This window comes from Xyrauchen texanus, chromosome 16, assembly GCF_025860055.1.
Source record: "Xyrauchen texanus isolate HMW12.3.18 chromosome 16, RBS_HiC_50CHRs, whole genome shotgun sequence".
Taxonomy (NCBI): Eukaryota; Metazoa; Chordata; class Actinopteri; order Cypriniformes; family Catostomidae; genus Xyrauchen; species Xyrauchen texanus.
Window position 1 is genome coordinate 38,577,623 of NC_068291.1, and position 13,415 is coordinate 38,591,037.

At 40.1% G+C, this 13,415-nt stretch overlaps 1 protein-coding gene across 1 annotated transcript in view; it reads left to right on the forward strand.

Annotated features, from left to right (window-relative positions):
• Positions 1-2,092: 2,092 nt before the first annotated feature.
• The window catches only part of LOC127656708 (EMILIN-1-like), a 45,698-nt gene continuing 34,375 nt past the window's right edge, over positions 2,093-13,415 (forward strand). The window contains exon 1 of the mRNA XM_052145167.1: positions 2,093-2,633. Coding sequence (XP_052001127.1) covers positions 2,482-2,633 — 152 coding nt within the window. The 5' untranslated portion in view covers positions 2,093-2,481. The remainder of the gene's footprint in view (positions 2,634-13,415) is intronic.

Sequence of the window (13,415 nt, forward strand, 5' to 3'; positions counted from 1 at the left end):
TTAACATAAATCAGCATATGTAAATAATCTCATTTCATTTACACAAATTGTAATATTACCTGCATACATCAAACTCAATCATGCTAATTAAACAATACTATTTTCTTTAATATTTTCCCAAACTAGCTAGCCTTTTACTGAGATAAAAATACTGTAATTCAATGTTTTTATTTAAATCAGCATAAATTACAGTCATTATAACAAATACTATAATTATAAATACTTCATAAAAAATCATAATTATTGTTGCATTATTTTGCATTTTGCCAATGTGTGAAAGGCTCGTAACGCAACTTAAAAAAATTAGCCCTTCCCGGACTTCCTAGGTTGCCTATTAAAACCTGTAGACTGACTTTCATGCGAAGGGAGCGGGTCGCTTTTGCCAGGGAAATCCAAAGTATGCCGTTTATATGCGCTCCCGAGAGCCTTGCCCAAGACAGTAGCTTCTCTTCCTCTTTTCAACAGCGACAACTGTCTGCAACACTAGGTAACGTTATCTTAGATATGGAATCCAGCAAACTTCCAGCTCCCAGCACAACACCAACTCCAACACAAACTCAGAGTAAGCCAAAAAATAACAAATAATAATTTATCTCTAAACATGATCATAGTCGAACGAAAACTAGAGTGAACATCGGCAGGGCATTTGATTCCAGGAGGGACCTTTGTTCGGTTTTTGGGATCAAAGCCGACCCTGAATTGGCATTCTTCTTACTGGACAGGTACGATTACAAAACTGCAAAGCACGTGAAATGTAGTGGCATAAGGATTGATCTGTGCAAATTTAGCTTAATTGATCTTGCCTGCTAAGTAACTTTCAAATAATTTCATCGATCTTCTCTTTATACTAAAAGTCAGGTTAATGTCAACGTTAATCTGTAATTATTAGCAATAATGCATTAAATGAATGCTAGACAATGTTCAAGTTAAAGCAAAAAGACCCATTCATTAGTGTAACATAACTTGGTTATACAGAAAATATAAACAATCTATTATTATAAAACAATAGAGCATCGATATATCAAAAGGACAGTTGAGATGTGAATCACATCAATACAGAATTTGTCAAAATATTTATAATGTACAGTCTATTTTACAAACAGCTACTGTCATCATCCACCAAATTTAGCAAACAGCTATTGATAAAGCTCGCTAGCTAGCTAACGCCGACATAGGCTATCGTATAAATGCAGTCAATGTACCATGCAAAGAAAAGTGATTAATTCAAACTACAGTCTCGCATAGACAGACCTATATCCACACTTTGTTTTAGCCCTGTTCCAGCACTGGAGAGTCAAATATAATATTCAAATATAATATTCAGTCTCAAAGTTTACAATCAAAGTAAACAATCATAACTTTGTCATTAATTATGCTAGCTCATCTGTTACCATGATGCCAGTGAATCATGTTCAGCCTCTTTGTGGGTTAAACGTCATTGTTTTGGTCGATGCTCGTGACCCTTTGGCATGTGTTCACGAGCACGAGCAACAGGTAGATGGCTGCAGTTCACTGAACGGCCGCAGGTGTCATTAATAACGAGGGTTTCTGAATCTAACATACTGCACCTTTAAAGGAAGATTTTGTGGGAAAAGTGTTTAATTGTCATGAAAATGCCTAAAAAGAAGCCTAATTTTACAAGTTATCAATTATTTATTTTTATTATGGGGTGAAATAGTAAGTCCTTGCAATATTCTAGACATATTTTATAAGATTCAGCCATGTAGACTTCATCATGTGTAGGCCTAATTGTATGAAATCTTAACGTTAACAAAACTATGCTTTTTTACTAAAACAACTGCACAACGAAGTCAAACTCAGTGGGCTCTCAAAAAACAAAAGCTTCTTTGCTCACATAAAGTGATCACAATACGCATCAGATGTGGGACATCGGCCATATGGTTTCAATCACTGCTCCTCGTGTCAATGGGGTTTCATAATCAGTTTGGTATTCTCACACGTGGTAATGTTGGCATTTTAGACATAGATGGCCGTTATTCTGTCATGTGTGGACTGAAGGGAGGGTTTTAGGATCTTTCTGAGGGGAGGGAGATGAGGAGAGAGAGAGTTAAGGACGTTGGTGAGCGTCAGAGTGCGCACTGGCTCCCCTCACTCCAACTACATCTCCTTACCAAGAAAACTCCTCCAGGTTTCTGGAAGACTTTTGGATTGCTTTGTTTGGATGTACCGAAAAATATTACAAACAATTCAAAAGAAGGATCGAGGGAGTGTAGGTTGTTTCATCAGCGCGAGAGGAGGCAAACCCCAGTTACGCGTCAGTTTGAGAGATTTATCCGACAGTTCTGGAAACGGCGCTCGAGACGCGCGTAATGGATCGATAATACGAACTTCTGGGAGTGCAAAGAAGCTCCTGTAACTACTGTGTAACCACTATTTTGGTGGAATAAAGGCCCACCAAAGAGACTTCATCAGTATAAGATATATTGTGCAAGATATTTTTTGAGATCGACGCGCGCTGTGATGGATGGGGCAGTTCCCTTGATATTGATGCTGGTTTCGCTTTTCTCTGGAGATGTTCGGAGTGCCTCGTATCCTCAGCGGTATAACCTGTACGCTGGCACTCAGACACAGACGCAGCCTTTAAACGGGGCGCGGGCAGCGAGCAGACACAGGTAAACCACATTTAAACTTTCATTTGTTCAAATGAATTTAGGCACTTTTACTGTTAATAAGATTTGAGAAAGAAATACGGGTTGAGAGACTTAAATGTAAAAATTACGACAGACGGACTGACTGAATTTAGTGGATGGATGGATGGATGGATGGATGGATAGATAGATAGATAAATGGATGGATGGATGGATGGATGGATGGATGGATGGATGGATGGATAGACAGCATCAAACCGGTCATTGTTGATGGGTTTTCGAACAGGGGAATCACCAAACTGGATCACACTACCTCAAAGCCCAGGCAGTCAAGGGCCCCTGGTAGTCAATGGCCCTGGGCACTGGCCCCATTGCCCTGGTCGGTAATCCATCCCTGCCTGGGGGAACTTTAAAAAGAAAATGTGTGGCACAAATGACTACATGAAAGACTTTGGAAGGAAATTTCCCCCTTTATTTTACAGTGAAACGACATGAGGTACATTGCTGCCCATCCGGTCAGTTAATTATCACTTACTGAATGCAAGGTTCTACTTACAGATAAGTGTGGTTGGACCCCTGTGATTTCCAAAGACTTTCAGTGCATGGTTATGTTTGTCACCACCCTGGTAATAATTACACTAAAAGCCCCTACCTCCATCACTTTACCTTCTACAATGCACTTATACTTTGACACTGTTTCAATGAACGTCAACGCTCCTGCTCGCCTGCAGCTGCACACACCCACTCTGACGTTGTTTTGACTGTGATTGTTGGGGTGTGACAGGGAAGTGGAACGGGGCTTCCCCCTTTGTCTGAACTGGCAATGCTTTCTTGTGTGTGGATGGACACATGCAAGCCAGATGCTGCTGGTCAGAGCTTTTGGGTTCATGAGAATGCTGATGCTGTAATGATTTACAGGATCAGATCCATCTAAACAATGGTTGCAAAGATGATTCATGTTTTCACACAGGGATTGAAGAATCAATTTAGAATTTTGCATTGTGCACGAAAAGCTAGTTGTCACAAAGGCTACATCTCAGTAACTAAAAGGTTTTGAGTCAGAAGTCCAATTATTGAAATGCAACTGCTTGCATTTTTGTGAATTGTAATTCTTGTAAACTCAAAGTAAAATTACTTTAGCCCTTAATACACTTACTTTTCACCCTGTTCCTCACACAATGCTATATTGTTGAATCAAAACACTTTTACTATAGTGCATGACTTGTACATGACACTTCAACATTTGCATTACATAAATAACTACATTTACCAGCAAACCAATTGCATAATAGCTGAATTAATAGAACTTGCGATACAAAAGACAGAGTTACAGGATGGAGAGCACCAGAATCAACACATGGATCGAAAGTGTCCAGCCTGATCTCATGAAAATTAAGTGACCTTGGCAAAAAAATAAAAAATCTAAATGAAATTCCGTGCTTATTACAAGTTTGCTGCAGATTTCCAGTGAAATGTCCAGTAAAAGGGCGCAAAAGCGAGTGAAATGGTGTCGTAATCAGACAAGGTTTTTAGGGAATGTTAGATGGAGGTTTTAATGAGTAAAACATACCTTCCTAACTAAAAACTTTAACCTAAATCGAACCAATAGCATCCTAAAAGCAAATGAGAGGTAAACAAAACAGACATTCTTACCCTAAACCAACACATAAACCTAACCGATAGTGTTTTAAAAGCTAATGTGACATAAACAGCAAATTTTCTGAAGCAACCATGTCTTTTCGTGTTGCTTCTATGCCACTTTCGACTCACGTTCTTGACTAGTCTCGAACCTCGGTCTTCCGTGTCCGAAGTCCAACACTGTCAGGTGAGCTACCGCACAAGTTAAGCACATTGGAATAAGAGTGTAAACGTAGGTGTGTTTGTAATACAAAGCGTTAAAATATATAGTTCCCCGTCTGTCGCTCTCTTGACGTTGTGTCGAAGAAGTGACACTAGGGATCTCTCTTGAGCGCCGAATATGCCTCTGATCTATGAAAAAAGGCCAATGAGAAGTTGGCAGACAGTATTTGCATACCCCGCCCCCGGACATATGGGTATAAAGTCACAACCAGTCCTGTCTTCCTCTGACGCTCTGCATGCACAGCGCAGGCACTCGGGCAGGCGATGGCCACGCTCGTGGTCCAGGAACGTCATCTGTGGTACGTGCTTTGTGTACCTATCTGGACCACACGTAGAACTTTAGACATTCTGAGCAGCTCTTTGTCTGCTTTGTCAGCGGAAAGGGAACGCTGTCTCCAAACAGAGGCTTTCCAACTGGGACGTGGATGCCATTTCATTGGCCTATCACACCCAGGCACTCAACGAGGAGTGTTGCGTCATCTTGGGTACTGGCCAACACCTAATACCTTTGCGAGATTCTACAATCTCCGGGTTGAGTCAGTTTCGTCCGGTGTTTTCTCAGGTCCGAGCCGGTAGAACTCGGTAACACGCTGAAGGACTGACCGGGTGGATCGCTTGCGCCTAGCCCAGTGCCATTTCTCTCACTGAGGTAAAATTGTGCGCTTTTTCTCCCAGGAGATCCCACTCCTCGGATCCCTGGATGATTCCTCCCTAGCCCTTGTGGGTCCGCAGTTCAGCGGAGGAACTCGCCGACCCAATCCACTGCGGGTACTTAATCTACCCTGTACTGAAATAAGGTGCTCCACAGGGTGGACTCCTACATGGACTCCCACTTTGTGTATTTTCCACGGTACGGTCCCCTTGCGAGTGGACCCGCGTCTCCCTTAGGCAGTCCCAGCTGCCCTCCGGTCGCCATGTTGTAGCAACCCCCCCCTCCTAGTGAGGCTGGATCTACCACTGCGCCATTTCCACATGCCGCCTAAAAAACCCATGTGATGTATTCACCACTCTTACCTTCAGGGCAGGTGTGGTCTCCGCAGGGTCTTTTCCCCCTGAAAGAATAGGAAACTGGGTAAGACCCCCTTCCCTCGATGCGTGTAAGGGCCCCGGCCGTTTATTGCTCTATGGGGAGAAACATAGAGAGAAAAGAGGCCCAGTCAGGCTTGGCCCGTTCCCAGGTTGTCAAGTGTCACCTTGTTCCCCTGTTTAGGGTAACCAGAAGGACTCCGATGACTGTTTTGGGGCATTGGGGAAGGGTACGTGCTGTCTGACACAGCTGGTCGCCTGTGCACGTCAAAGACCTGTCCGCTCTTGTGTCAGCAGTACACGTACATGGCTCAGCGCATGGCGTGATTTCAATTGGACCCCTAGTGTCGCTTCTTCGACACAACGTCGAGAGAGCGACAGATGAGGAACGTCTAGGTTACGGATGTAACCTCCGTTCCCTGATGGAGGGAACGAGACAATGTGTCCTCCCGGCCACATTGCTGAGCCGAGCCACTGTAGTGGCCGGACCATGTCCGGCTCCTTAGAAAAATCCTGAATGAACTCGACATATTTCCTCACCTTTATAACCATATGTCCGGGGGCGGGGATGCAAATACTATCTGCCAACTTCTCATTGGCCTTTTTTCATAGATCAGAGGCCTATTCAGCGCTCAAGAGAGACCCCTAGTGTTGCTTCTTCGACCCAATGTCTCATTCCCTCCATCAGGGAACGGAGGTTACATCCGTAAAAGTGTTTTTGATATCATAACATAGCAGAAGTGTGTGAGTAACATTGTGAAAAAATAAGTGTTTATAAAGTCATGATCAGCCATGTTACTTGCGATTGGTATGAAAGTGAACATAATGTTTTTGTTGCACCTGTTAATTACAGTTTCCACAAGGAAACTGTGGTAAAACACTGAACGTGGCACATAAAACTTAGTTTGCAAAAATGTTGTTATAGTAACGTTCATTCTATGAGACTAGATTGAAAGTGTCATAGAAGCACCATACAATTATGTGGTTGCTTCAGCGATTGCAATTTTCATCTCATAATTTATTTTATGACACTATGGGTTTAGGGTAGGGAGGAAGGTTTTGTTGATTTAAAACTGTATTATTATTAACTGTATAACCTCATCTGTTTAGGACAAAATGTAACTTGCTTCTAGCGCCACTCAGTGGACAATTCACCTTGAAACTGCCGCAACACTTGTAAGGGACAAATGTCTTCACAGACACTTTTTTCATGAGGTCAGGCTCCACATTTGTATTGGGGCAATGTTACGAAAGGTCAATTGTATATTTTATCCTGGGCAATAATAAATGGAATATTCCATTTAGACTTAAAGTCTATAGACTTTTTTGGCTAAACAGAATTAAAAATATTTTTAATAATAAATCTACCCTGAGAATATTTATTTTAGTAAAAGTGTTAAAACTAGCCCCAATTTTCCCTTATAGTAGAATTATTTCTCTTCCAATGGTCTGCCAAAGCTATGAGAAAGACCATTGGAGGTAGAGAGGGGGTAAACAGCGAGTGATGATCATGATGTGAGAACCATGCCAGTGGTATGAAGTATGTAGTGAGGTATGCACTGCCTGCTTAAGAAATCTGAGTCTAGTTACTGGGGATTAGCAGCCTGTTTGAACTTTTAGTTGCAACAGATGTAAAAAGCATTCAGCATTTTGTGTGTTTGTTTTAGGGAGAATGAGAGAGAGATTGAGTGTGAGACGAATCTAAGCATGAAAGTGTGCTTTCTCTCATTATGTGGAGAAATCATCTTCTCTCCTATGGCTCAGCTTGTTGTTTTTCTTGTATTCTAAATGAATGTATTGATAGATTGTGACTCATACTGCTTGTCTGAAATGTGCATTTCCAGGGAAAACCACAGCCCATAATCAAATGTATCAAGGAATGTGTCAAATTTTGCAGACATTTTATGCTGTAAGATCCCGAAAGATTAACTTTGCAAGAACTGGATCTGCAGCTGCCAAAATATGCGAGCACCTAAATCACCTCTTTCCTCTGAATTGAAAGCATTTGGCAAGGAGTGCTGCCAGGTTTTTGCGTGTTGGAAAACACCTCCTAATATGATGTTTTTGCGGTGTGTTTGTCTACAAAATCCAGCACATACAGCATCTTTGAAAATAGAGCAAAATATGTGGCATTATTGACTGTCATTTGAAAATGATTTGAAAGGATATGCTGGTCCATATTCAGAAAACATGGTACTGATATGCTCCAGTATAAGTTTGTACCTCACATTTGATTGAAACTATAGATTATGTCACCCTTTCATCAGAGCTGGAGTCTTGATTTTGTGGCCTTGATCTTGAGATCTTTCGAGACCACATAAACATGCCCTTGGTCTGGGTCTCATTACTCAGTGGTCTTTAATAGTCTGGTATTGGTCTGGATCTTAAAGGGTGTGGTCTTGACTCTAACTCTGCTCCTCAGGTGAACTATTATTTTTACTTTTAAATCTGTCAATCTATTTCATCGTCTTGTTACTGAATGTGTTCTTGCGCTAAAAAAAAGCTAGACGGCCCTACTTTGTAATAGATTTTCTGAGCTCCTCCTGGACACTTCGCTAAATGATGTCATGATGATAACACATGTTGAGTTGTGTTCGTGTTGCCTAACATCTGGTGCATACATACTATGGGGTTGTTTGGCCAAAACTATAAAATCACAACATTTGTCCCCTAAAATACATGCTACTAGCTGAAATAGAGTATTCATCTAGAAATAATTCACACAAAACTAGAAATAGGCCTAGTTCAACATGTGTCATATGTGTGGTGATATGCCATTAGCTTATGATTGGTTTACAGTACACTAATTTCATATTTAACAAGCACCCTTTCACAGATTGTGATGTTTTGAAAAGGATCTCTCTCAAATCCAACTAAATCCAGTTTGGCTAAATCAGACATGAACTTTGCCCTGCATCCCTGTGTGAAAGGCAAAAGTTGATCAGCTTTGAATATAATCTCATTCTCAATTTAAGTTTTGCATATTTACGTAAATAGCCTATAAATACATTTTATTTCAGCAAATCACATATTTCACAAAAGTCTCATTTCTGCTCATGTGTTGCTAGTGTCTTAAGTTTTCCTGAAAGAAAAGTACATTGTAATAATATTTACTTGCACAACTGAATGAGTAATGGCATAATGTTGATTAGATTGGATTCAACTTTATTGTCATTGTGTAGAGTACAAAGACAATGAAATGCAGTAAACAACGAAATGCAGTGGGTATGCTATGGTTAGCACAGTGTTTGCTAAACCCTTGGCCTGTTCAATCAATGCCACATTAACACCACACAAGTATTCATGTAGTACAAACACAAATATTTTAAGTAAACTTTCATTTTACGATTTTAAATGGATAGAACACAATGAAATACATACGTTTTAACAGCAAAACTCATGCAAGTGCTATTATATAATCATAAACTTAACATTTCTGCCTTTTAACCCCCCAGAAATGGACCCATTCACTTTCATTGGAAGTAACACACTGTAACCTTGATTAGTTTTTAGTTTTTAAGAAAAGAGGTGACTAGTCGAAATACATTTTTGTGGTAATCAACTATTTGTTATGTCACAAAAGCTGTTGATTGAGCTTAATTTAAACCTGGAAACCTCTTCTGCTAACCTTTTTATCTGGATGAATAATGATCCTATTTTATATCTGATAATTCTGTCTAGACAGTCAAGGCACATGAAAGGTCAGGTGCAATGCAAATATTCTTAAGCCGCTCTTGAAGTGACAATCCTGCCCCAGTGAACCCATTGAACCAAATGATTAGATCCCATGACATTTTTCAGAAGTATGTAAGGTTACAATATTATACAATCAATAACATCTTGGTTAAAGAGATAATTGTGAGTTTATTATTGATTAAAAGACATCTTGTTGTAATCTACATTTTAAGCATACAATTTTGAATTAATGTCTGAATTATGTTTTTGTTAATGTTGAAAGGATTTAGGGGAGTAGACAGAGACCTTGACGTGGTTTATGTTGTGCTTTGGTCTCACTGTACTTAAGAAGTAAACTCTTTTGATTTGCAGCCCTAAAATTGAGCCCTTTACTGCCAAACCAAAAGACCAAGCCTGAATGTTGTGTCCTCTGCTGTCCAAGAAGTCATGCCAGACCAGCTTTGGTTCATGCCCTGAAGACTGGATGCCCACATTCACACGCGCTATCTTTCATATATTTCCTAAAATGTTTAATGCTGACAGACAACTGAACTGTGCTGGCATGTAGGTTTCTTGAGGCAACTATTAATCTGGACTGTCTCAGAATAATACAAATTGTATCACTTTGGTTTGGCTCCATTGTAAATGATTTATTAATAGACTAGTTTACCTCGACTGATGTTAAGGTCTAGTGAAAGGTAATTTTGGCCTTCGCATAAAGTCTGGCCCACATAATAGCATATTCTGGTAAGGACTACCCACTAAGGCAGGAAAAAACTTTGTGACCAATATATAATGCAACCAACAACCATTTGTGATGTTTTCAACAGCTTTGTGTGCAATACGCATCAGGCGGTCTGTGGGGATGCTGTCTGAGTTTAAGACTGTGGTCTGTCAGATACAGGTTTGCAGTTATCAGTTTGTCTTCCAAGCAGGACACCTCTGCAAAGGGACAGTGTTCAAATCTCTATTAGTATCACTATGCCCACAAGGACCGTAAGATACTGGCAGAAGTAAAGAGCCCTCTTAACTGGATAATGGAAAATTGGTGTTCCTTTGATCTATTCTTTGCAATACACCAAAGACTAATGGGGGCTGTAAATGAAAGACTTCATTCATTAGTCTTTTTTATTAGTTTAATTTTGCATATGGGCTTGTTTTGCAAGATCCTATTGACCTTTGCCATCCAGTTGCGTTTCAGAAGCATTTTTCTTGTTCCCTTTAAAACTGGCTTTAAAGAGCTTTGGAAAAATGTTTGTGGTGCTTTCAAGTCTTGTATTTAGGGTTAGGAATTTTAACACCCCTTACCCTGAAATATTAAACTTTACAGTGTGACTCGTCATTCCACAGTAGGGGCAGATCTACCGGGTTGGCAAAAGGTGACAAATGTCACCCTAAGAAAAGGCATTGCCACCCTATCTTCCACCCCAATATAAGTATACAATGTTGACATTGTGTAGGGGTTTATTCATGTCGAAATGCCTCAACTCTCACCGGACACACAAATGACTACACAAACTGATCTTGTGATTGATTACAGCGGCAGACAATCACGTGAAAGTATATCAGTGGTCAAGTGCGTGATGAGCTAAAGAAGCGGCCAATGACATGATGGGTAACAGCAGCAGCCAATCGCGTACTTGCTGCTGCAGCACATGTGAAGTGTTTGGAAACTGGCAGGTTTAGGTTTTTTGAGCTTATTTCCTCAACCACAACAACAATATGACAATACGGACAAATAAATGGAGAAAAAAGAGGTAAGAGATTAATGTCTCAGTTTTTTTTCCAAGTCTTCACTGAATGATTATTCTATATATTGCCGAAATATGTCCTCAGCACTTTCTGAAATAGCTTTCATCAGGTGTGTGTATAATCCAGATGAAACATCTCTAGTTCTTGAGTTGGAGTTTCTATTTCATCTGATCTGTGTATGTTTTGATTGGTGATCTGGCGCTGGAATGTGTTATTTTATGATAAATTATTATGATTTTTGATTATGATATTTTATGATAAATGTTCCTTGTGGCTGTTGTCGGTCGTTTAGTATCAGAAGTTTTTACTGCAGCTCACGCTCTTTTCCGTGGAATAGAAAATCCTCAGCACATATCTGCCATTGTGATGGCCTTCTCGGCCGTATTGTTTGTGTGTATGTAGAGCATGTGTTTTGTCTTTTTCTCCCTCTCTCTTAATTGCTCTCATGTGTGAAGACCAGGTGAGCTGATTTTTAATGGGGAGCACCGCCATTCAGTGTGTTTCCTCCCTATATAAACTGTGTGTTCCATGGCTGGGTTGCGCGATGGGAGACGTGTGTCCGTGAGCTGTGCCATCTTGGTCACCAATGCTCTCACACAGATTCCCGCTGCTGGAGTGGAGAGTTTGTGAGAGTTCAACTTCAGAGTTCAAATACAGAGTGGTGAATAAATATATCTGTGTTTCCTTTACTCTCATCTCTCCACATATTCCACTGATATACAGATTCAATTTTGGTTTATTACAATAGAAAGTTATATCTGGGTGAATTAGAAACCCATACCTCTAAAAACTAGACGCAAAAATAACTTCTTATTTTTCTCACCTTTTCTCATTCAATTTGGAATGCCCAATTCCCAATGCGCTCTCAGTCCTCATGGTGGCGTAGTGACTCGCCTCAATCCGGGTGGCGGAGGATGAATCTCAGTTGCCTCCATGTCTGAGACCGTCAATCTGCGCATCTTATCACATGGCAGTTATCAGTTACCATGGCTGTAGTTACCATAGGAACCATAAAAAACATGGTACATGTACCACAAGTTAACCATGGTGTTACTATAGTAAACCTTGTAGTACCATTTTTCTGCAGAATTAGTTTAATTTGAGTTTTTCTGTATTATTACTATGGTTTTACTACAAATATTATGGTTAAAATATTGTTACTGCAGTCAAACCATGGTAACGTTTGTGGTTACTATGGTTTTACTACATACCATAGTTGAACTACTGTATGGTTACTGGAACAAAATCGTGGTTAATTTTTAGGAAGGGAATGAAAAAATATTGTGAATGAATGCAAAACTATTTCAGAAAATAAATTCTCTCCCTGTCCTTTGTTGTGGCTGTTAAAGGCAGTGTGACCAGTCAACATGGACAGGTTACTTTACATGCACTCCATGAAAACATGCACAAAACAGCACAATCAAAAAATAAACCATTTTCAGAACTTTGTTGGGTCGACACTTGATGTCCAAAGTAAAATCTAAGTCCTGAAGCAAAACCATTTGAGAATCACTGCTCTTTAGCTCTCATTCATCCATTCTCCGTCCATGTTCCTTGCTAAAGACGAGGCCACTGTTTGTCCCTTTTTAAACTGTCAGGTCTTATTTGATGGTGAGTCATCCTTAGTACATCGTAGCTGTTGAATTTTGGCCTTTGTCCTGGTGTCTCGAGAGGGCTTAAGTAAAGTGAAAGGAAAGTTCCTGGCCCTTGACCTGGGCTTTTTAAAGATGTGGCAATGCTTGTGAAGCCAAGAGCTGTCTATGGCTGTGTCTGTCAGTTTCGGCCTGATCCAGACCACCCCACACCCTCACACGCAGGCAGGAAGCCCACGCTCATACAGTGGCCCCTTCACACCGAGAGGAACTTCCTGTAGTAGATGGTTCATTCTGGAAGCACCTCTAATATGCATAGTGCTTCCTGTGAACAAGTTTGTGTTTGACATGGGAAGTAGTTAACGTTGAGAAATAGTGGATATTCAGACAAGCCAAAATGTCTGTCATGAATGATTGCTTCTGGAAAACAAGCTTGAATGGGATTGTAGAAGCCATATTAGCTTTTATAGTTTTATAGCTTTATAGTTTTATAGCAGAGATTACATTTAGATTATCTTTATTTTCAAAAGAATGTTTAATAGAGGGTCATATACATGGAAAAAATATTCCAACTTGTCTTTGTTACCCTGCCACAGTCGTGATTGAGCAGTAGCTTTACATAGACTGGCATTTCTAAACATTATTTTAAGGCTCACTTTACTTGGAATTGTTAAACAACCAATTATAGACACACAGTTCTTTGTAATTGCAACATTTACCAGCTAAAATAGATTTTTACATTTGTGTACAACAGTTTCTCAACAGTCCCATTACCATCATGTTGGAGTAAAATGAGTAAAAGGGATAGTCAACCCATTTATTAACATTTTGTCATTATTTACTCACCCCTGTGACGTTCCAAACTCATATGACTTTCTTTTTTCCGATAACAATATAATGG